The sequence below is a fragment of the Sphaeramia orbicularis genome, chromosome 19 (assembly GCF_902148855.1).
Source record: "Sphaeramia orbicularis chromosome 19, fSphaOr1.1, whole genome shotgun sequence".
Lineage (NCBI taxonomy): Eukaryota > Metazoa > Chordata > Actinopteri > Kurtiformes > Apogonidae > Sphaeramia > Sphaeramia orbicularis.
Window position 1 is genome coordinate 25,431,793 of NC_043975.1, and position 23,989 is coordinate 25,455,781.

Consider the following 23,989-nt stretch of genomic DNA (forward strand, 5'->3'; position numbering starts at 1 on the left):
AAACCTAAACAACACCATTTTTTTTCCCAATTGAAAACATTAATCTGCATACTTTTGACCAACAGATGAGTCACAAACAAAAGTATTCTTTTTCACAGAGAACTGTGGGATTCCATGGTCACAAAGCAACATGTTTCTTGTAAATACTCTAATTGTGCAAGAATCCATTAACCCTTTTAAGCCTGCCATTACAACAGGCTGCCTAGGTGTTTTCATGTTTTCTTTGCAATAAAAGCGTCAGAAAATGTCTTTTTGCCAATTCTTTTAAACCTTTGTTTTCAGGAAGAACTTAACTTTCAATATCTGGCCATTAATTATCATTATTAGAAATAATAAATGCTTCAAACAGTGGGTTTTAGTAAAAAAGAAAAAACAGACTTGAAATTTTTAGTATGTTCATGGTCAGAAACAACTGTAAATATCCATAACAAAACATTTTGAGATTGCAGAAATAAACTTTCAACTATTTTACATCTGCTCAAACATGCTTTTAGGTCTTGAACATTCAGTATCCATATTATGGCTTCATATTTTTTGTTATTTCCAGGTGTTTTTAAGCCTGTGTGGAAGTCTCTGAAACGGTTCCTTTCTTCTTGTACTTGTAAAGTGTTATATAGTGTTGGAGAGCTCAGGATATCAGCTTTCCGATGCTGTTTGAATTTTGTAGATAACACTAATAATTCAGGAGTTACAGTAATTTGAATGCTGTAAAGTGCAAAATGCAGTGCCCGAGAAATTGCCGTTGTTAAAGGGTTACTATTAAATTATAAAAATGAACTGATCGGGGTAAACTCTTTAAATCAATCTACCAGGCTACACTAAAAAGCTCTGTAAGGTTACAAATAATAGTGTATGACTTAAATTGAATGAGACAAGTACCACACAGCCATTATGGTCCTTGATCATAAAGTCCTTGAGCCCGTCCAACTGGCTGGAAAAGAGTTGATGTAATATTTAGAGCGCACCATGTACATCTAAATGTGCATCTAAATAACATTAAGCAGGAAATCGCATGTAGAGTATCACCTGTTATGGAGATTGAAATGGATATAAACAGAAGAAGAAAACGAGTGTGTATGTGCTTCTAAATATTACGTTGTGTATGTCAGGTGGTGTACTGGTTCAAATTGTTTCCACCACTGACGTATAACTTAGATCCCATCAGAACTTTCTTTCCTGTCTCCTGGCTGCTGGCTGTTCTTAGATAGGAACATTAAGACAAGCAAGATGCATTTCATCATCCTGTTTGTCTTACAAAGACTCACGGACAACTTTAAATCCTGCGGTTTCTCTGTGGTGTAGACCTAAAACCACAAAAATGCAAAAATACATAGCCCTGGATGAGTTCATGTCAGTTTTGATGTTCATTTTGAGGATTTTTGCAGAGGTTATTCTGTTTTGTTCACCCCAGCCTGCTTGGATTCACTGCTTTGTAATCTAATAAACAGAGGGTAGAGACATGCAGTGAAGTAAACAAACTTCTTCTTTGAGTGTGTCTGGGCAGGAAAAGAAAAACATGACAGAACGTTCGTGCCAGGGCAGGTTTTTATGAATGGAAGTTTTTTTTTCCCCCCTAACTTTCCCTCTCTGCCTTTTTGTGAATGAAAAACAACTGGAAAATCCAGTATAAAGCCCGCTGTGGGCGCCAGACGATTGGCTGCTGTGGCCCAAGCTCCGCCCACCGTTGCTAGGATCCGGTCTACCGAGTTGTTGATTGGCTTAAAGAGAGAACCGAGACTTCATTCATAAGTCAGTGTATTCATCAGGACAAAGGCGAGAAATTTGAGCCCCTGAAAGAGGAAATCGACCAATCACGAAGCACCTGTGGCTGGAGCAAGAAAAGCAAGTCTGCGCCGAAAATCTCAACACTCATGTATGTTACAGAAATGACAGCAGTGAAAAGCACTTCACTGTAAATGCACTGAAACTGGCAAATATCGAATCACTCTTTATCTAAGAGGAGGTTTGGTTTTGTTGCTGTGCGTAAACTAAAGCGCAACATCTGTTTCCCGACACGGCTTCGACTCTGTAGTTCTTTCCTGAGTCCAAGTGGAGCAGAATGTGGCAATGTGGGCAGACGTGGCAAAAAAAAAAAAAAAAACCTGCAAGAAATAAACTTTTAATAAATAAATAACCATCAATATAATAATTTTTTAAAAAAAGACGCACTGTGTACTGTGACCGCTTTTGGAAAACTAGAAGAAGAAAAAATATATATATAAAAAAAATAATTAAAATAATAATAATAAAATCAAAAAATGAAATAAAAAAGAAAGAAAGAAAAAGGATTTTTAAAAAAGGGGGGAAAAAAAGGAAAACTAGAAGCGCGCGCAGTGCGTAATGGATAAAAACCAAAACAACGCAGCTTCTTCTACATATCAACAAAATCCCTGTTTTCAGCATAAACGAGTTTAAAAACTACCTGAAGAGTTAAAAGTAAATGACAAGCTGTCTGTCACAAACAAAAAAAGAGATTTGTACAGAGGGCAGCAGCCCGCTGGGTAATCACTCGCCATCACTTCCCCTCGGCATTTTTTGTGAATGGAGCTCATTATGCATGCAGCCTCCACGCAGCTCCATTCACAAGCAGCGCTCCCTCTCTCTGCAGGCTGCGTGGATCTCACTCAACTCAGCCTAAATGACCACAAACGGTTAACGGATGGATTATAAGATGGATGGATATTTGGACCAGCAAGTGCCTTACACTTTAGCAAATGTACGTATGGATGAACTCTTCTGTTTCTTGAGTGCTTTTTGGCCGGGTTGTTTTTTTTGTTTTTTTTTTTAGGAGCACGGCTACCGGGGCTTTATCTTCCTCCGTCTCGTCTCTGCACGAGTTTGGGCTGAAGCAGCTGAATGCGCGAAAGAAAGTATTCCGCTCCGGTTTAACTGTCACCAAATTTTCAACGGCGTTCAGACTAAACCGTAGAAAGCAGTGCATTAAAAAATGTTGGTTAGAGAATTGCTACTAAAGGAGACTTTAGCAGAAGGCGTCAATGTGTGCCAAATGGTCACTTACTTCAGACGCAAACAACGCGTTTGTTTTTCCAAGATTGCTTCCACAACTGACAAATGTGTTGTTTTCTGAGGAACATGGTGTTCATCATGCTGCAGTAGGCTCTCATTTTAAGCTCATGGAAATTTATTATTATTATATTATTATTGTTGTTGTTGTTATTGTTCAGGCTCCATAAGTGCATCATTTTAATTCTGTCTCTCTAAGTGGTTTGACACTCATGTACTGGAAATGCCCTAATGGACTCTGTTTCTCATTTCTTTTCTCTAACATCTATGGGTTCTGCAGAAGTCGCAAGGAAATGGGCCCCTAAATAGACTGTTGATGGCAGCAAAAAGGAAATACATGGACACAGAATTACCCCCTCAGGAATCTGAAGGTAAAGGATCATCTCAGTGGAAGTTCACAATTTCAGCCTCAAGTCTCTTTACATGTCATGGCAACATCAGGTTTCCATGGTCTGTGAACCCGAGGCAATGTCAGACCAAATCCAGACACTTTTAAATGTGTTAATGATGTGGTGGTACATTCTGGACTTTAACTTTTAGTGTGAAATACCTTCATATTAAGGTGATTTTCATTTTCCTCTCAGCTGTTTTTTTTTTTTTTTTGTTTTTTTTTTTGTTTTTTTTTTGGGCAAAAAGCTGATTTTAGAATATTTCTTCTTTCTATGCAGACCTCTTCCAGGATTTAAGCCAACTCCAAGAGACATGGCTCACAGAAGGTGAGTTGTTCTGTTCTTCATATTTTTCTATTTAATGGCACTTAATGCAATACTTAAAAAAAAAAATTAAAAATCCAGTTTTTTTCTGTTGTGGTCCTTTAGCGTTTAGAACATGCCTCATAGTGTTTTGTTTTGCTGTTGTAAATGATGTCAATACAGATTCACAATCATCTGATGTATTACACATGCTCATAAACTATACAACAGAAAAAAAAAAAAAAAAAAAAAAACAAGAGGCAAGAGAGAACACAGACGGGACATTATTAGCTTTGAGCATGTCCTATTTTGGCCATGTTGGCATGTAGTTATGCGTGCCAGGCAGCAGCCAATGCAAACAAACAGGGTATTTGGCTTGTGTCACTCAAAGGCACATAGCAATGAAATGAGGCCCAGTCAGACGCAATTGTCAGCTAGTAGACTTAATAAGTACAATGGTGACGTGAGCTCTAATAGAGTAATTACACTGTATGTCAGGAGGTGGAAAACAACACTAAGGTGTGAGTCAGAAGGGCTAACCTGGAGCAGACCGTGGCAGGAGTCAGCATCTATAGGAGCTTAAAGTTAAAAGTAAATTAAGTCCGCAGGTTTGGTATGTAGTGAAGTGGAAGCATGAGGGGAAAATGCAATTGATATTTGTGAATGTGAAACACAAAGCTGATAAATGTGTCTAGTCATGGTAGAAATGACCATTTGGAGTAAACTCTGTATTTCCATGTTTCTTATTAGTATGGTGCATATGGCCGCTGCTCTGAACATCAGAGCAGTTGTTATGGGGTTGAATTTCATGATATTTCTAGGTTATGTTCACTGAACCCTGGACAGTGTTACGTTAGATATGGTCAAGATTTTGATCACATCGAGTCCCAGTATTGACTGAGTCACACACAACACAGCAGAAGTACGGCAATTCGCTGTCAGAAACACTGATGACACAACTACTGTCTGCTGCTGCTGCTGAGACAAGCAAGACTTTTTTTTAATTTTAAGAGCTCACTGCCTGGCCAGCTACTGTTTATGGCAAACAATGCTGTATCCATGCTAACCCATTCACCATTTCTTATGCAGTGTCGAAGCCCAGCAAGTTCGCTTCACACCAGTGACAAAAGCAAGAGCCAGTACCAATAAAACTTCAACAATGGGGCTCACTTTAAAGTTGAAGCCTTTTTGAATTCACACATTTGGCAAAAGACCACCCTCTGAAGGTGTTTTTCCCTGTAAAAAACACACACACTCTCTAGTTGTCTTCTTGAAGTATCTAGTTATACATGTAGTTTTGTTCTAATTCTGCTTTTTTTTTTTTTAAATTGGCTGCTTTTCTTTGTGGATCTACTTTAAAACCCTTAAAAATAGACCTAATTTGCTTTTCGAAGTGTTTCTAAAAATTTATGAGTATCCAAGATCAGACAGACAATTTCAAACCTTGGAAATAAAAAAGTGATATTTCATACACGTACTCCAAGAAACAGGTATGAAAAAGTATTTTTGTAACGGGTGCCTTTCTGTGCTAGATTCACAGATTAGGCACTGACTTATTGTTGAGTCATAAAAGGTGAACATGGCATATAAGGAAGGCTGAAAGATGGAAGTATAACTTCATCAAAGTGTTATTTAATGCTAAGTACTGGCTTGTTTTCAGCTTCCATGGCTAAGACCTCTCCTTTCCTGTTGAATTAATTAAAGACCTTATCATGACTGATTGCAGTTGTGAGGGATTCACCGAGATTGTAAAACTGGGTTGCTGGAGGGATTTTTTTCTTTTTTTTCCCCCAAAAGCAGAGCGGAAGAGAGCAAGAGACAGAAAGGGCGAAGTACTGAATGGCAAGAGTTCAGGAGCTTGTCACATCTTGTCTCATGGGCCTTTAGGTTTATATGACTGAGGCTGCCTAGCTCCACCCAGGATCTCCCACCGAGAGAAAAAAAAGTCATTCAAGGTGCCTGGAAGCATCGGGGGGAACATGCGTCTCTGCTCGTATAAACACACTTTCCTTCTTGTGCTGACTTGCATCTCAAAGCCCCTGACGAGGTGTTCCTGGAAACAAATCGGATACACATGCAAGCGCTCATACGTGCATAGGACGACACACACACACGCACACACACACACACACACACAGCACTGTGAAGCCAAGCAGACGCTCATGAGACAGACACACGCTTGCAAAGAACCAGGGTTGCGATACTGTCTAATGCTCATCATCGGCCTTTTTTTTCTTCTTCATGATGAGGTCCAGCATGTTCTGTTTTGGACATGTTGAAACTAGTGAAAATGATTGATTGTTGAATCTGCAGAAATAAGTAGTGGCCTCTGTTCTGTCTTACACAACAGCTTTATTTCTCCCCCTGGGGGCAGGAGACAGAAAAGTTAAAAGGGGGTAATATTATTATGGTATAGTAAGCCACAGGATGTGGCATTATATAAGAAATCGATGTCATTTATCTGAACATGCTCCAAAACGCCATCATCCGGTTTCCTCTGCACAGGAAGGAGGAGTGTGACGACAAGAAAGTGGATTTGAATTTCTGATTTCCTCTTTTTGCCCTCTGTCTCTCTCGCTCTTTCTCCGTTCTGGTTTCTGTGTTGTGTATCATTGTCTGGAAACCATACTGGATGAAGTGAGAGAGCAGAAAGGCCACTGAGGTTAAATGCTGGGTCAGATTTGGACTCTTTTGCTTGACTGGGTGAAGTTACAGCATGCTTTGGTGCACAGTTACAGCAGACTCTGCAATCTGCTAGTTTAAGGGAGAAACACTCAAGTGATTTGTGAGAATTTCTAATATTTACAACCCAGTTTTTATTTGAATTATACAGAAAATGGCTTTGTATCCACACACTAGGCTTGGCTCATTTATGTGAGCAGCAATGTGGTGCCATTTTGTTTTTGTAGCCCATTACATCCCTGATTGGGTTTATGATATTTAATGATAGCCATCAACTTTTCCCTACCACTTAGCCTGCACCATGACGTAAGTGTGACTCCCAAGAAATGGAAACACTTTAAAAACCCCTAGAAAAGTGTGGAGCTGGAGCACTTCCACAGTAAAGGGTTGCTGGTTCTAGTTGTGCTCTATGTGAAGGGATAGGTCATTAATTCAAACATAGGGAATGAAATGCCATGGAACTCATTGGCTCAGTGGGTGAAGCTGACCTCCTCACCCCTAGTGGGGTGTTGGCACTTGGCAGGCAAATGATTTGGGCTTTTCTAATCTGTTTGTGTGACTCAAAGTCCAAAGCTCTAAAGGACAATTGTGAATGGATTTGGATTTCTAAAAAAAGGGCCGTACAATAGCGTCTGTCTAGCTCTGCTGCACCTGGGCTTGGCATTACTGACTGTGCTTATTCAGTGAGATGATTTTCAGCATGTGAAAGTGCCTAATCAGGACCCCTGGCTGTTTTTGTAATGGTACACCAATGCAATACACTTATCAGTAATTAAGCGTACTACATTACTGCATTTGTATCTATTTTTACAATTCAGTGCAAGCTGGCTATATATTCTTACTGCTACATCTGACATTATGCATCACAGTAATGTAACCAGGCTGAAATACGGGGTGATTTGCAAATACTGCTTGACCAAAGTAGAAGGATCAGATGTTTTATTTTTTTCATTAAATATAGCCATAAGAAACACATGAATCATTTCTTGATAATAACATTTAAATAAAAGATCTAGTTTTGTTTCACTTCAACATTTCTACTCCTGCTTTTAGTTAGGATTTGTTTGAGTTAAGATCCACTTCTACGGTAGTGTGACTTTCAGAGTGACTTGACATTTACCAAAAAGAGATAATCCAGGCTACTTCTCTGCTGTTAGGCAATGTCCCCTACATCTTCGGACGGAGAGACGTTGAATCAGTGTAGGTAATTCCTCACACTTCATGATGGATTTCCCCACTCGTTCAGCCAGAACAGCCTGTTTAGTCTGCCTGGATTTCCACAATGGAAACAAGACAAAAACTGGTAAAAAAGCTAGTGGCGCACACGTCTTGTTTGGTATAAAGTCAAGTTTGATCTTGGAAATCTGGTTACTTTTAGCAAATTTTTTGTTTAGAGGAATATAAGGAATTGCTTGTATAGAAATAGAATGTTGACGTATTAACCATTTATAGGACACTCATTGAAATACTCTGAAATTCAAAATTTCAACCTTTGTGTGTTATTGGACATTGTCATCTACCTCCTGTTGCTTTAAAATGTCTGAGCAGCACTTGCTAAAAAGTAAACACATGCAATAAAATAACTGTAATAAGGTCATAAACTGACAAAAATCACTCATATTCACTATTTACAACTTCAAAATGTCCATAAAATCTCTCTGAATCACTGTATAATGTTATAAAAACCAACATACTAATGGACCTCACTAAGGCACAAGATTGACCCCATCTTTAATGTTTGAGGAAATTACCAAAAATAATCACTTGCCCGATAAAGGATTAAGAAGAAATGGAGTTTCCTCTCAGATTGACTTAATACTATGAAGTAATGTTCAAATATATGTTCCTCTCTCAGGGGTTTACCCATGATTTTTCACAGTGATACTTCAGCTCTGTCTTCATAGTGGCATGACAAATGTTTCACTTGTGGTTCAGTTTTCCATTTTCTCTGAACTCTGGAAACTGACGCACAAGAGACTGTATATCATCAACTATCTGGGACACTTGGAGCAGATTAGCATCCATCTGTTTTACCAACGCTTCATGTAAATCTTGCCTGTATTACATTGGTCTATGGATAACAAGGTACTGGCACGCTGAAAAAGAAAAGAAAACTTTTGGTAAAGGTTTTTGGTTGAATGTCCAGCCCGCCATTACTTAATACCAGAAAGATCAAGAGGATGGGAACAAAGGGAGACACAAAGATGAATCAATTTGTCTAAAATGCAATCATGTTAAAATATTTCCTCTTTTTCTTTTCTTATTTCAGCTCAGGTTCCTGACAGCGATGAGCAATTTGTTCCTGATTTTCATTCTGAAAACTGTGAGTACTCAGCTTTCAATTTTTGCATCATCCCTTTTTGTATATGTGTCATTACTTCGAGAGAATGAGTGGAAGAAAATGAGAATGAAACTAGCGGTCAAATTCAGGCTGTTAAACTGCCAGAGGCTTAGGTGGGGGATACTGTAACTCGCTGATGTTACAGTAATCTCTTTGGCAGACAAAGCTATGCAGAAACAGAAAGCCTAATGAGCCAACCATCATGAAGTGAATTTGGATGCTAGCATTGTGCGCCACCATCATGTATTTGCATGGCTTTGAAAAGCTGAATGGGTACGGCCCAGGAAACCAGTAAAAAAATTATTCAAGGCGCAGGTACAAAGATGGTCTTTTGTGCAGATCGGAAGGTGTAAAATAGAAAAGCAAATTCCTGGGCTGCACAACTGAGCGGCTATTTGAATGAGTTTCCCTTTCTTGTTGTGCGTTTCAACAATGGTGATTCAGGATCTGGGTGGGAGTACGTGTCGCTCTACAAACAGTTTTTTTTTTTGTTCTATTCAACATACTTCAGGCCTTTGCATCTTTAGTAATGACACTGAAATGGTAAGCATGGCAACTTAAAGGGAACTTGAAATACCTCAAGAATAAACTCATCTCCAAAGTAAAACTGACAGCTTTCAGTTCCATTCAGCGGCGTTTCCTCCATCTGAACTCTGGCCGTCTTTTGTGTGTAAACATCATGTGATTTAACCAGTCCTATGTCACAACTGTCCAGCCCTTATGTGACACATGCTCGGTGAAACATTGTTGCTCTCTGTTGGCCAACAATGCAAGGGAGGAAGTGCAGATGAACTCAGGGGCACATAGAGGTCATGTCTACTTAACCCCTGGCCTGTCAGCCAATCAGCTGTCAGGCCTCTGCTAACGGTTGACCTGGGTATGATTTGCAGGGTCACGGGGGCTTCAGTTTGACGGGCAGCTCACTTATACACAGCAGAGACACTCCTGCGTTGACAGACAGTGTCCCTGCTGGTCACAGTCAAAAGCCACAAAGTCCAGTCGGAGCATCTCTTTTCAACTCTGAGTGATGGAAACTGAAGCTGACAAGTCACTATAAATACATTCATCTTTCTGTTTGTCCTGGTTCCTGCATGGGGTCTTTAATCTGTGCATAAGTAAAGGATAATGTACACCAAGTATGTCATTACTGTGAGAAAAAAAAACGCAGAGTGGGTAATGTCAGTGTAAAGTTCAGCTCACTGTACATTATTCTGCTTATTACACTGCTACATTTTTATTTGACGCAAATTCTGGTAACAAAATGATCTGATAAAATAAAATGGTGTTAGATTCTAGGGTTATAACTGTAGGTAGCTGCCTTTCAAAAGATCCACCCAAAACAGGAACCTGGATCCAAGGTTATTATCATTAACGAAAACTAACGAAATGACGAAAACTAGAATTGAAAAAACATTTTCATTAACTGAAATAAATAAAAACTATAGTTAAAAGAAAAACCAATAACTAACTGAAACTGTATTGTGTGCTTACAAAACTAAAACATAAAAATGATGGATAAAATTCCCTTCCTTTTCGTCTTTGTCAATGTCGGATTGATACGAAATCGATTCATTTCGCTCTAGCAATTTTAGCTAGCAGCACCATACGACACTTCACGGTCCGTCACTTGTGGTCACTTGTGGTTTCCAGTCGTCTTCTGGTCCCCACTCTACCTGGAAACATGGAGACTAAAGTTGGGAGAAAGCAGCAGAGTCCTGTACGGGATTTATTTGAATATGATGGAGAAGATAAAAGATATATATATATATATATATATATATTAAAAAAACTAAACTAAAACTAAGTATTTAGAAAAAACTGAAAACTAATAAAAACTAGTAAACCTGCTCTAAAAATGAATTAAAACTAACCGAATGAGAGGGAAAAAAAGTTAAAACTAAATAAAAAATAAACTATAATGAAAAATCCAAAACTGTTAGAACCTTGCCTGGATCCATATTTTACTGTATTAGCATGAATTAATGCAATGTTTTTCAACCTTGGGGTTGGGACCCCATGTGGGGTCAGTTGGAATTCAAATGGGGTCACCTTAAATTTCTAGTTTTTCTCCCTCTGTCAATAATAATATACATTATATAGCCTAAATGTCATCTAAAATTAACATTTATTTGCAACATATTATAGCAAACTATTACATGATCAAAAACAAATTAATTTTAGCAAAAAAATGTCTCCGTTTTGAATGTCTGGGGTTGCCAGAAATTATGTTATGTTAAAATAGGCTCATGAGCCAAAAAAGGTTGGGAACCACTGAATTAATGTCATATCATTTCATTGTTTCAATGATGAAAGAATGGAGATCCGAGGAAGACACCAAATTTTTTTCCCCGGCCTTGATCTGAAGAGGTTTGCTCTGTAGAAAAGCTGGTCTGTTTTACAAAAATAACCATACAATGCATCTATTCACCAATCAGAATCAAGAATTCAACAAAACAGTAAATAAAAAGCTTCATCTTTTCTCATTCTAAATCAAATACCAGCCACAGTGTGTCATATAGGTCAAAAACAGGTGACTCACATGTTTTCGAAACACGTATAAAAGATCTAATCCCAGGTGATGAGAATATAATGGAGGCTTACATTTATATAAAAAACAAAACAAAAAGCACTAATAGAATTAAACATAGTTGTTTACTGAGTCAGGCTGTTACCTGAATGGGTGTGGTGAAGGAGAGGAAAAGAAAGAGTAAAGGAAACACCAAATGGACAGAGGCAGAAACATTTGGACATTTTGGAATGTTAGATTAAGGAAGGGGAGGGGGCAAAGGAGGGCCGGGGTGAGAAGGGATTGTGCAATACCTGCACATCTGGTAAATCTATCTCATCTGGTGCACTCGCCTTCGGTTTGCAGCTAACAAGCGTGCTCTGTCTGCAGGCTGCCATTGAGAGAAGGTTATGCAAACATGCAACATTAATGTACTTGCTGACCTGCCTGTGTGTATTTAAAGGTAATTGAGCCATTGGTGATAACGGTGTGCCATATTTTTTCCATTGATGTAATGTGATTGCCTGTGCACGGAAACAAGGCTTTAAAGTTTCATTATGTGGAGTAAGATTCATGTGCGCCTGCCTGAAGTTTGTGCCGTAGTCTGTTTTGTTGCCATTTGTGGTTTGACTTCAGCTAACGGTGTCTCGGTTACCCACATCCACGATAACAGCCTGTACACTGCTTTCTACGCAGATGTCACAGATCAGCTTTTCTACAAAAACAGTTCCACCGTAACAAAAATGCACGCAAAATGTAAAGTGTAGGATTCGATTGGAGTCTCTCCAAGGGGAAAAGAGAGGATTTATGTTTGCATTTTGTGGCTGACAGCACCCAGCTAATAGGGTGTTGGACAGATTCTTTGTCTGTTGCCTGCAGGGAAGAAACACATGGAGGTGCCAGTCAAAGTTAAAATACACATACTTAATTAAATCTAAATTGTTTAAACATGTCACTACTTTACTTCTGTGTCAAAAACACTAAAAAGGCCACCACTGGAACATTTGTTGAGGCACAGCTTGCGCCGAGAGCCCGTTCTTCTTTGTCCAAGTATGTTGTTTACACTTGGAGCAGCTCGAGAGATGTGACCCATTCATAAATTTTCTTCCCTGCGTGCGTAAGAGGAAGTGTGCCTCTCCCTCCCCCTTCTCTTTTCTCGGCTGCTCTCTCTCCTTCGGTCTTCATTCATAAAAAAAGCCCTAAAGTACTACAGATCACCCTCTCCGATGCCCCCCCCCCCCCCCCCCCCCCCCGCGCCATCCTCCTCCTCCTCTCCAAGTGGATACTCCAAACCCCTCCCTCCCTTCCTGTGTCTGTACAAACTAAGTTGAATTTAAGAATCTGGACAGCTCCCCCTCCCCTTTCCCTTTTCTCTTTCTACCTCTGTCTTTCTGTCTCTCTCTTTTTCGCTGCACATTTTGAGTGTTCCAAGATGTGAACTAATCCAGCGATTTCTGAGCTGTGTGGGACGATTGTTTAGCTTTGTGCCTTGCAGTAATTATATAGGAAGTTGTGGCTATAGAATGCTGTTACAGTGCTTTTCTGAGAGCAAGTCTAGCAAAAGAAAAAAAATAGGAGAACTGAGCAGAGCAGAGGAAGTTAAGAGCGAGAGAGAAAAAAGAAAGAAAAGGTAGAAGTATGCAAGCTCCAGCTAAATCCTCCCAGCAGCGTGGCTTGTTGGCTCTGTGTGTTCTGCCTTGTCATGAATTCACAGCCTTCCTCTTGTTTGGGTTGTTTTTCTGGATCAGAACTGGCCCAATCAGGCCCCATTTGGAGCATGGGGCGATGGGTGAATCGAGCCCCTCCCTCCTCCCTCCGTTGCTCCCTCTCTCCCCTAAAGAGAAACATGCAGCCCTGTGTTCTCCACTTTCCAAAATACAGCTGCTATGCAACAAAGTGTGCAAAAACAGCCAGGTGCCTGCCAGATATGCATGGATGCCGCTCTCTTTCTCGCTTGCTCGCTCGCTCGCTCGCTCTGGGGAGGCGAGGCTTCTTCAATGAACGTGTTTGTTGCGGTGATCCTGTGTGTTTTGTTTTCCTCCGCACTCACACAAATTTGCTCTTATGACTAAATGGTTGACTTCTCTTAAGTGAACGGGTGATTTCTTTTGACAGGCTTTCATCCATTTACACACACATACTGATCTGGTGCGCGCACACACACACACATACACACAGAGATATACACTTTCTACTCACACAAACTTCAGCCCTGCAGTTTTATGAATGGGCTGGTTGTGAGAGACTGGCTGAGGCAGCACATTGAGTTAAGGGGAGTGAACCTTCATTCATGACTGTGGGGGACGTTATTCTACCAGGAACAACACCTAAAAGAGCCTATTTGTCTGTCAGACAACATCTGACAACATTATACAGCTTTTAAAGAACTCTTTTTCCTGCATATTTGGTGTGCAACTTTGTGTTCTGACAAAGTTTTGGACTTTCTACTTCCATGTACTGTCTTGGAGTAATCATAATCCTATTTTTGGTCATCTTTAATATAATCTGTGATGTAAAAAAAAAGAATTAGCTGATTTGACCGTTACATATGTTTTACCTAATTAATCACAAAAAGGACATTTGACTACTAGAGACTACAAGTAGAGGCAGAATGTGGCTAATATTAGGATTCTCAACAGGTGAATGTATTCGTTCCCCAAAAAATCGCTCACACCTTGATGATTGTTGTTGTAGGTTTGATGTTACATGTTCAGTTCAACACACCAAACATATTTTATTTCTGAAAATCTGCTTTTTTACTTCTCCGAACCCCCATTCCCACATCTGCCTTTAAAATACCACTATCAGTCCACCTCCATGTGTTGTTATCAAATCAGTGGTTATAATCATAAAACAAGAGAACACTAGCATTCTGAATCCCAGCTATTTTATGACATTTGGTCATCTCTATCCAGTCTAATCTAATGAAAGTAGATTTTTAAAGGCCATGTAGTGTAATAGGCATTTAAGGGCTTCCAGTGGAGAAGTAAAAGCTGTACTTCTCTGTGTTGATTCAGAACAGCCCTGTCAAAGCCAGGGGGCCAGGGGGGCTTTGAGGCAGGCAGCACAGTCGAGTGTCAGCAGCATAGCTTTGTGAATGGAAGGCAGTGTGTATTTTATTACAGGAGCGTCAGGGGAGGTGTGTGTGCGTGTGTGTATTTGCGTGTGTGCGCGCAAGAAAAAGACAGAGTTTGTACTAGTGCATCCCTGTGATGCTCATATACGTGGCTGTGCATTTTTATGTCGGACTGTACGGCTCTCTGTGAGTTTGTGTTTACAGCAGGATGGCTGCACTCGAACATTCCTTACAGCTGAAATATTCTCAGTTTTAGAGAACAGAATGGCAGTAAAAAAGAGGGGGAGAGGACCCTAAAATAACAGGAGTTGCTTAGGGCAAAACGTTCAGAGCTGTATTCTTCTATTTGCATCATGCCTGTTCAAGGCATTTTTTTAGCGCTGCTGTTAAGTTGTGCATTTAACATATTATGATAATTATTCAATTAAATATAAAAGGGATGGGATTTTAACAGCTTTGTCAATCAAATAATTAAGCCAATTTATGTTGATTAGATCTATATTAACCCTCTGCCCAAAATAATACTAATTGTCCAACCAAAGAGTGGGTGAATGACTATCATTTAATTTATTTAACAACACTTTTTCAGACTCTTCTTCATATATGCAGCAACAGTGACATAAACATTAGTTCTGTATGAAGTCAAACATAAAGCTCCTCTCACTCCAAATAAAAATGAGTCGACACCTGAAGAAACATGTTGAGCACACTTACTGTTTTGATTTATCAGATGATTTATTCATGTACATTCCTAAAACAAAAATACATCTTTAATAGAATTGCAGTGTTTAAATAGCACCTAGAAGCCAAATTTGCAGCGTGCATAGACATGTTGCAACACACCAGGTTAGTTTAACAAAAATGAGAAAAAGGAGGCTTCAGACTGGTGAAATATTCTACTGTTTGTAGTTGAAAACCTGAACTCATGGTTTGTACTGGTGCTTGAAATCCTTGAAAATGCTTGAATTTCAATGTTGTGTTTTCAAGGTCTGAAACGTGCTTGAACTTTAGTGTAAGTCCTTGAAAGTGCTTGCAATTATAACTCTGTGATGGGATTTATTTATTTATTTTTAATAATAACCCTGCCAGGTTAGATGACAAGCCAGAGTTACTTACAGAGAGGTGATACATGTAGAAAAATAAAACTTAATATCAAAAAAGAAAATTAACGGGTGTTTTCCGGTTGATTCACGGTACATTTTTATCTTTATCTTTGGTTTGGTGCAATTGTGCCTGAAGAACGCTAAGTGGCTTCCCTTTTTTTTTGGATAAAACTTTGTGTTCTTTAATTTCTAAACATATACTATTATGAAACATAATTTTAGATGTTTATAGCATAATACAATGCACATCATTGTGATGGAAAGGAGAAAAAAATAATCATGAGTATGTGTATTCCTGTAGATATGCATTTTACTCCAGTGATAAGGTGCTGTGCTGGAAATGTCTGAAAAAGACCCTTAAAAGTGCTTAAATTTGACTTTGAAAAATGTGTAGGAACCCTGTGAACTATTTACTTTCAGACAGAAGTACAAATCGGACTAGAAACTAGGAAGTAATACTTTGACATTTATTATAATTTTGACATCTTCTAACATAAAAATGCTTTAATTCAACAACATTTTTGGCCATATTGCTGAGTCTGAAGGGAATATGAATAGTTTAATGAATGCACATAAAGCAAGTGGGATAAATTAGCTTCACAAGTCCCCATGAAGACATGAAAGTGCCTATTCATGTATATTAATCTGAGCAGCCATACTGAGTGACTAATGTTAGATTACTTACATATTTGTGGTTGAAGAAACATTTGCTTGCAAAGCATTTTGCCTTCGTAGGATCATCCTTCACCCTCTTGATGATCCTAGCTCAGCGTATGGAAATGATTAATATCACCTCAGTACACTGTATCACAATGTCTGTCCATTAGTGTTGGGACGTCCTGTAAAATTTGAGGGGTTATTAGTTTATTTATTCATTTTACCTGCAACCATTCAACATTTAGCGGCAACCCTAGTCTTTACAATCAATTCTTTGCCATTCTTTACTTAGATCTGAGTGGGTTTTCTACATTCGGCCTGACAGTCCACACACACAGCTCCGTAGTGAAGGAGGGGTGGGGTCTTGGAGCAACCTGCTGACACAGACCAGTAGGTGTGTAGAGCGAGTTGAGAGCCAGCGTACGGTCGTATCGATCCTCGCTGATCCAGTAGAGGAGCAGGAGGAGATGGAGAGGCCTGATAAATGACTTGATAAAGATAAAGCACAGATAAATCAGGATGAAGGCAGATAGGGGTGGGGAGGGGAATGGTAAGAGGGGGGTCAAACGTGCCATGAAGCATTACGGTAGAGATTCTGATCAAGAAATTGAGAAAGGGTGAAGGGGACTGCGAGGAGAGATCAGAAGAGCAGGAACTGTGGATGTGGCATGTGCGCTGATAATTTCACACAAGGTGTCCCGGCCTTTATGTGTTATCTCCTTCTGATAAGACGAATTTCACACAGGAATGCCCACACACACACACACACACAAAAAAAAAACCACAAAGGCATGAATTTCTAAATACGCAGGCCAGGTGCAAACACACACACACACACATACACATCCATGATACCCTGGTGGGCAGTGGGAGCTCATTATATCATTTCAGTAACAGTGTGGGGGTGGATCGATCGCTACATTAAACATTAAGAGGGGACAGCTATATTGGGGGCTGAGGGATTGAGAGTGAGGAGTCAATATTGTTCCAGATTAATTACATCCACCCTTCGCTTGTGACGGGATGTCCCTCTCGCCGCACATGTCCCGGGACAGGGATGTATTGTATTGGGTCCACTAAACAGCAATAGGACGGTGAGATTTATGTCTGGTCAATGGCCATTTATAAAAAGCCTACGCGGCACAAATGAAAGTGAAGTGGACAACAGGGAAAACGTGAGATGTCAGAACATTTACCGATAAAGTTATTGATACTGCGGAAGTGTTGGAAAATTTACACTTCATTGTATTTTGAGCAGGGGTGTAAGAAAATATCGGTATCACAATATATCGCGATATTTCATTTCACAATACTGTATCGATATTAAAAAGTACTGTATCGATATTTTTAGGTATTTATTCAAATGCAGACGTGGCAGAGGTTCATTTTTGTTTTTCAGACTCTTATTTCTATATTCACACGGGTACTTTGTTCTGTTGTTTGTATACAACAGTATTATTGTGATATTGCAGGTTATAAATGTAGTTTTTTGAAATTGATAACGCTAATTATGGATAATTCAGTCATCCTAAAAGCACTATTTACTGTCTGAAAGAGGCAAATGTTAGTTGTTTTTTTTTTATTGGGAATGCACAAACATAATGTTCTGATGTTGGACGATTCAAGGACTGAACACTATGTATTCTTTTTGCAATAGAATACAAACATTTTAGCAGGATCTTAAACTATAATGTCTGTAAAACATTATTTATTTATTTATTTTTGTGTTTTTTGTTCTGGTAAAGCCACATGTTAAAACTTTATACATCCAAATGCTGCACTATAAGTTTTTCCAGGAAATAAAAACAAAACAAAAAATATCGCCTTGTTAACAGTATCGTGATATATCGCGATATATCGTATTACGATCCTGGTATTGTGATTTGTATTGTATCGCCAAATTCTTGCCAATACACAGCCCTAATTTTGAGTGTTTTTCTTTACATTGTCAGTTTTCTTTAAATATACATTAGTTTTCTCTTCTAAGCCAGTATTTTATGTTCATATCAACCACATATTTCATCACACCGTTGCTTAAACCATAAAGACACATTGTTACTTTTACATAACTTTTTATGTATGTAAAATTTTCTCTATATCTAACCTTTTAAAAGTGATTTATCACCATTTATTTATAACATTATCCTCTGCATTTTGTATTTTATCTGTATTAATCAGGTGTTTTCCTATATTTAATTCACTGATGATGTTGATGTTCATAAAAGCTCAGATTAAAGTTGAGGGTTATTAAAAAAACTACAGAAAAAGTGACTTTTTCAGTAAAATATATCATTAACCGAACATAAACCAAGCATTTCCATTCACTGTCATTTGTCAAACTCCATGAGTTTTACCGGTGAATCAATGTTGTAGAAGATGACGATGTTTCCACGGTAATTACGGAGCCTCTGAATGTTCAAAGGAGTCATATCTGATGACCCTGAAAAGATGACAAACTGTATTTTACACCAATTATTTACATGTATTGATAGGATTAGTGGATCAACAGGGATTAAACAGTTTATGTCAGTAGATGCTTGTGGTCAGTGATGGATGTTTGGGTTTTTATGGGTTAAACCAACCAACAGCCTCTTCTTACTCGCAAAAAGCAATTATTTGCAACACAAATGTAAATTATAAGTCTGCATTCTATGGTATCACAGATATTCCATGATACTAGACTTCAAAAACATAGCTCTCATATTCAAGGAAAGAAGCAAGAAAATGGGGGAAATATTTCTCGAAACTAGCAAAATATCTGCCATATTTTAACTTCCACGATTCCAAAGAAGCCACAAATATCTTAAAAGTATTGCAGCCAGACTAAATACAAAAATATACAAAGGATACAAAGACGAGGTTTAAGAATCGACTTTTAATATGCTTGAGAAAGTGCTTAAATTCAGCATTTGTCTTGAAATAAAGGGGAAATAGGAAATACATGATTGATGAGGACACTTGAAATAATAATAAAAAGAAAAGATGTTAAGGACAAATAACTGCCCTGTTGAGTAAAAACTGAAAGCATCTAATGTTGATTTTAAATATTTAATTGAACTTTGACCAGTGTGACGTTCGCTGACATTGAGCTCATTGTAAAACTGTTAAAAAGCAGCGATCATTCTTGAGAATAAAAAGCATGTACTTATTAAAACAAGAACATTCCCACCACTTTAGACAAATACTGCAATGTATGTCCAGTTTGACAAAAGGGAAGTGAAACTCTGATGTCTGCAAAATCCACTCTCCTAACTGTGTTTCCCATGCCGAGTGTCATTCAAGTCTACATCCTGTTAGCCAACACAATATCAAAATGTTTCAACGGACAACAAACATTGCATCTACATAAAACAGGTCCTTCAGTGCTGTCCGGGGCCAGTCACCTGCCCCGCTGATACCATTGTACTTTCCATCAATCTCGTTAGGCTTGTTTGGCAGGTATCTGACAACCATTCTTTAAATATTCAAGGAGCCCGAACCATTATCAGATGAGAGAGGATGACCTGTAAATCAGATAGAGCAGACACTAATGGATCCAACACTCCGGAGCTCCCTGAGCAGACAGATACTGAAGCCACTCTCAGGCCCGTTGGCTCTCAGACACCATGATGAATTTATCCATGCTGGCCCTTACCGTTCCTCACTGTGTCAAATTCAGATTGATACATGCTTTATTTTGGCTTTGGCTATATTACCAACCAATCATCACTAATCAATCAGCATATGTAATAACTCAGAGGTAAAGTAATAACTCTGGTTTTCTTCCTGTTCTACTGCTTCCCTCAATGAATCACTCCCCATAAAGTGCAATAATAGTCAAATGTGAATTATGTGCAATAAGTATAACCGTGCAATAACCTTCTGTCCTGCAATATTTATCAAAAATAAATGCACTATTTTTATATACACCTGGTTCATTGGTAGACATACTGTTTTACAGATATACAATTGCGGAAAAAATTATTAGACCACCCCTTGTTTTCTTCAACTTCTTGTTCATTTTAATGCCTGGTACAACTACAGCTACTTGTGTTTGGACAAATATAATGATAACAACAAAAATAGCTCATAGGAGTTTAATTTCAGAGCTGATATCTAGCCATTATCCATGTTTTCTTGATAATAGCCAAAATCACTTCAGTTCTTACATCAATATCTATGGCATTGTACTGACAAAAACAGTGCTTTTCGGCATTCCATGTTTTCTTTTCTGTCTGTTTTAGTCACGATACACACAGGAGTTAGTCCTTGATTGCATAACCACTGTTTTGAAGACTTTTGATGGTTTAATAATTTTTTCCGCGATTGTACATATTGTTTTTATAGGAAATACATACTGTTTCATAGATACACATACTGCTAATATTGTTCAGACACACATACTGCTAATACTGTAAATTGCACCTATTCATATTTTATTCTTTATTTTATTCTACTAAGCTCTATTCTTATGTTACCTTGTTAAATTGTGATTTTTTTAAATTATATTTTCTTATCTTATTATTTTTTTTAAATTTTATATTTGCTCTCTTCTTATTTCTATAGCACTGGTGTTTGTAAATATTGCTGCACTGACTGTTGAGTTCTCCTACACAATGACAACGAGAAAAGCCCTTGGAGAGCGCAGACCTCCACCTAGACAGATCTGCCCCCCTGATCACCACCAAAATTTAAGAATTTCTTCCTTGTGCCAGTATCAACATTTCTGAAAATTTCATGAAAATCCATCCATAACTTTTTGCTAACAAACAAACATGCATGCACGTAAACACACAAAGCAAAGTAATCACAATACCTCCTGGTGGAGGTAATAAAGCAGGGGTAGGCAACTCCAGTCCTTGAGGGCCGGTATCCAGCATGTTTTAGATATTTCCCTCTTCCATCACACCTGGAAGCCATTATATCCTTATCAGGCTTCTGCAGAACTTGATGATGAGCTGATCCTTAATTGAACCAGGTGTGCTGGAAGAAGGAAATATTGAAAACATGCAGGATACCGGCTCTCGAGGACTGGATTTGCCTACCCCTGCAATAAAGGCTATTCTATTCTATTCTATTCTATTCTATTCTATTCTATTCTATTCTATTCTATTCTATTTCTTCAGTACAACACCTAAAGACATCTACCCCTACGTCATGTGTTACTAGTTTCCACATTCTGAGATATACACTTTTTTGTTTTCTCTTTTCTCTTTACAAATGTTAATGTTTAAGTTACTTGGGTTTTTCATTAGAATGTTCATGAGAGTACTATTTTCTATTTTTCCTTGTCCATAAAGATCATTTCTGCCTGAGTCATGTCAAATTTTCTTGAAAAGTGGTGGTGAAAATAACTCCCATTGATCCACACTAATTCAAGTATCATTAAGTATTATGAGGGCTGTTCAATAAGTTCATGGCCTCACCCAGAACAGAACAACACAGACTGATAATTTATATTTTATTTTTCAACATAATCTCCGTTTACAGCAATGCACTTGGTCCATCGATGTTCAAGCATCACTATCCCATCACGAAAGAATGTAACATCCTGTATTATAACAACCAGTATTTCTGGGTGAGGCCATGAACTTATTGAACAGCCCTCATACATCCTTTATTGCTGTTTTTATTGAGAGACCTGAATTTTAATAGTAATAGTATATGAAATGAAATGAAAGAAAAAAAACACACAAAGGTTAAATTAAGACATATGACTAAGAGTTTTCATGCCATACCTACATCCTGTTTATTTTCCCATCTGTTTGTTTTAAGTTAAGCATTTCTCTCTTCACTTCTGTCTTTTTTACGTCAGTTTTCTTCTTTTATTGCTGATGACAGCCTTGTGCAATTTCCTGTAATGGATCTGAGAGTCCGAACCATAAAAAAAGCATGTAAATGAACCAAACCATGGATCAGTTTGATGGGGACAGAGACCGTAGCTTTTTGTCGGCCCGTGGTTGAACTGTCTGGTCTAGGTTGTCATCCTGGAGAGGGTTTAATACCTGCAGTTTTGTCCAAGGACCAAACAATGTAGGTGTGAATATGCCCAAAAAAACTAATTTTGAGTCCAAAGTAAATATAAAGTTTTCTTTTTCTGTGTCAAATCCTTGGTATTGGGTTGGTTGAGTTTTGATCCTGTTTTTTCTGTCTCTCGCTGTGTACTGCATTCTCTCAGTCTTCCTGAATGTGCAGTGACCTGAGAAGCACACACACACATGTCCAGCACATGTTTCCATGCACCAGTGGAATGGCTGGATAGACTCTCCGCTTGAAATGGTCTGGATTACATTGTATCACCCTGCTTCCCTTCGCTCTTTCACCCTCCCTCTCTCTCTCTCTCTCTCTCTGAGTTTTTCCACCAACATATTGGTCATGCTCCCACTGTAAAGTTCAGCATTTTTGATTCTGTGCTGTCAGCTTTTCATTTTCATCATAGTGAGGTTAGAAGCCCAGAAATGGCACCTGAATGTTTTCAGAAAAAGCAAAACATACAGAACTTTTCAAACTACCATTAAAGTATGGGTTACTTAACTGATAAAGCACGTGTTGACAGTCAGAAATTTAAGATTACACTCTGCTTTTTCCTAATACACGTCCTTCGCACCACACTGGATAATAATATTATTTGCAAACCATGTGAATCAATAACTTCCTTTCTAACCTTTAAAACCAGTGTGGCATAATTGGCATCCTTGCTCTTATTGATCCATCGCCACATAAGGGATCAATTGGCTAGTGGGGAACCAGGTGTAGCCTAGCATGCGTTCCCCATTTGCTTTAAGGCCGTTTGTATTGCGAAGCCACGTGCCGCATGCACCGCACATGTCCACTGCATATCATGTGAGATATGAACCAGACCTCCACACAGCAGTAAGACTGTCTTCCCAAGTGGAGGACTTCAATTTTATTATTTGTACGATCGGACCCATTAACTGCATATTTACGTTATGCTCACATGTCCTTCGGTTTAGTAAGATCCAGTCACCCTGTTTGACACCGGGGCTGATGTCCAATGAGTTATTGTGAACGAGGCTGTCGTGTGCTGCAGACTTCCAGAGGCTTAAAAGTTGGCCAAGTCGCACATAAACATTCAATGTAAGACTCTCCAGATCCACTCCTGTCTTGAGACTGGATTTCCCTACACCAGGGCCTTTCATGGTAGGAAATATTTTGTCTAAAGTAAGATCGAGGGGTTCATAGTAAGGTCCCTTCTTAAAACCGCTCATTCATTTCTGCTCGATAAATGCACTTTCATTTTATCTCTAATCACTGACTACAGATTCATGCAATGCTGTTATTCATCAAAAATCTCCCTTTTAATCACAGTCTATATAACTGAATCTCTAGGTCGGTGGTGGAAATGAACCTTGTACTCAAGTTCTATTCTACTTCACGTTTACTTTACTTCCATTTATTTATTTATTATTTACTTACCTTTATTTGACCAGGAAGTCCCATTAAGATTAGAAATCTCTTTTGCAAGGGAGATCTGGCCAAGGTAGCTGCCATACAAAGTAGAGGTCAACCGATATGGGTTTTCTAAGGTTGATGCTGATTTTATAAAATTTGGTCAGTCGATGGCTGATATCTCTTTTTTTTTTTTTTTAAAGCACATTGACCGCAAAATACGATTGGAACACTCAGATAATTAAGATTTTATAGAGCAATATAAATGAAATTATTAATACATGTACACATAGTACTTTTTTAACATTTATTGAACTTCACATGCTGCCCACAAAGGTGCCTGATCAAATATCTTATAGCATTTTTACTACTGATCAAATATCAAAAAAATGAAAGCAGATGGCTAATATTGAATACAATCAATATATCGGCCCGATATATCAGTCTAGCTCTCATACAAAGTCAAAAGTATATAAAAGACATACGTTTTCATACATTGCCCGCAGCTTTACACTTCTA

At 38.5% G+C, this 23,989-nt stretch overlaps 1 protein-coding gene across 2 annotated transcripts in view; it reads left to right on the plus strand.

Annotated features, from left to right (window-relative positions):
• The first annotated feature begins 2,532 nt into the window (after positions 1–2,532).
• The window catches only part of etv4 (ETS variant transcription factor 4), a 38,280-nt gene continuing 16,823 nt past the window's right edge, over positions 2,533–23,989 (plus strand). The window contains exons 1-4 of one of the 2 annotated variants that reach the window (XM_030122243.1): positions 2,533–2,716; positions 3,305–3,395; positions 3,693–3,740; positions 8,668–8,721. In XM_030122243.1, coding sequence (XP_029978103.1) covers positions 2,660–2,716; positions 3,305–3,395; positions 3,693–3,740; positions 8,668–8,721 — 250 coding nt within the window. In that variant the 5' untranslated portion in view covers positions 2,533–2,659. Of the gene's footprint in view, positions 2,717–2,850; positions 3,114–3,304; positions 3,396–3,692; positions 3,741–8,667; positions 8,722–23,989 lie in introns of those variants that run through there. The other variant, XM_030122242.1, reaches the window with a different exon arrangement.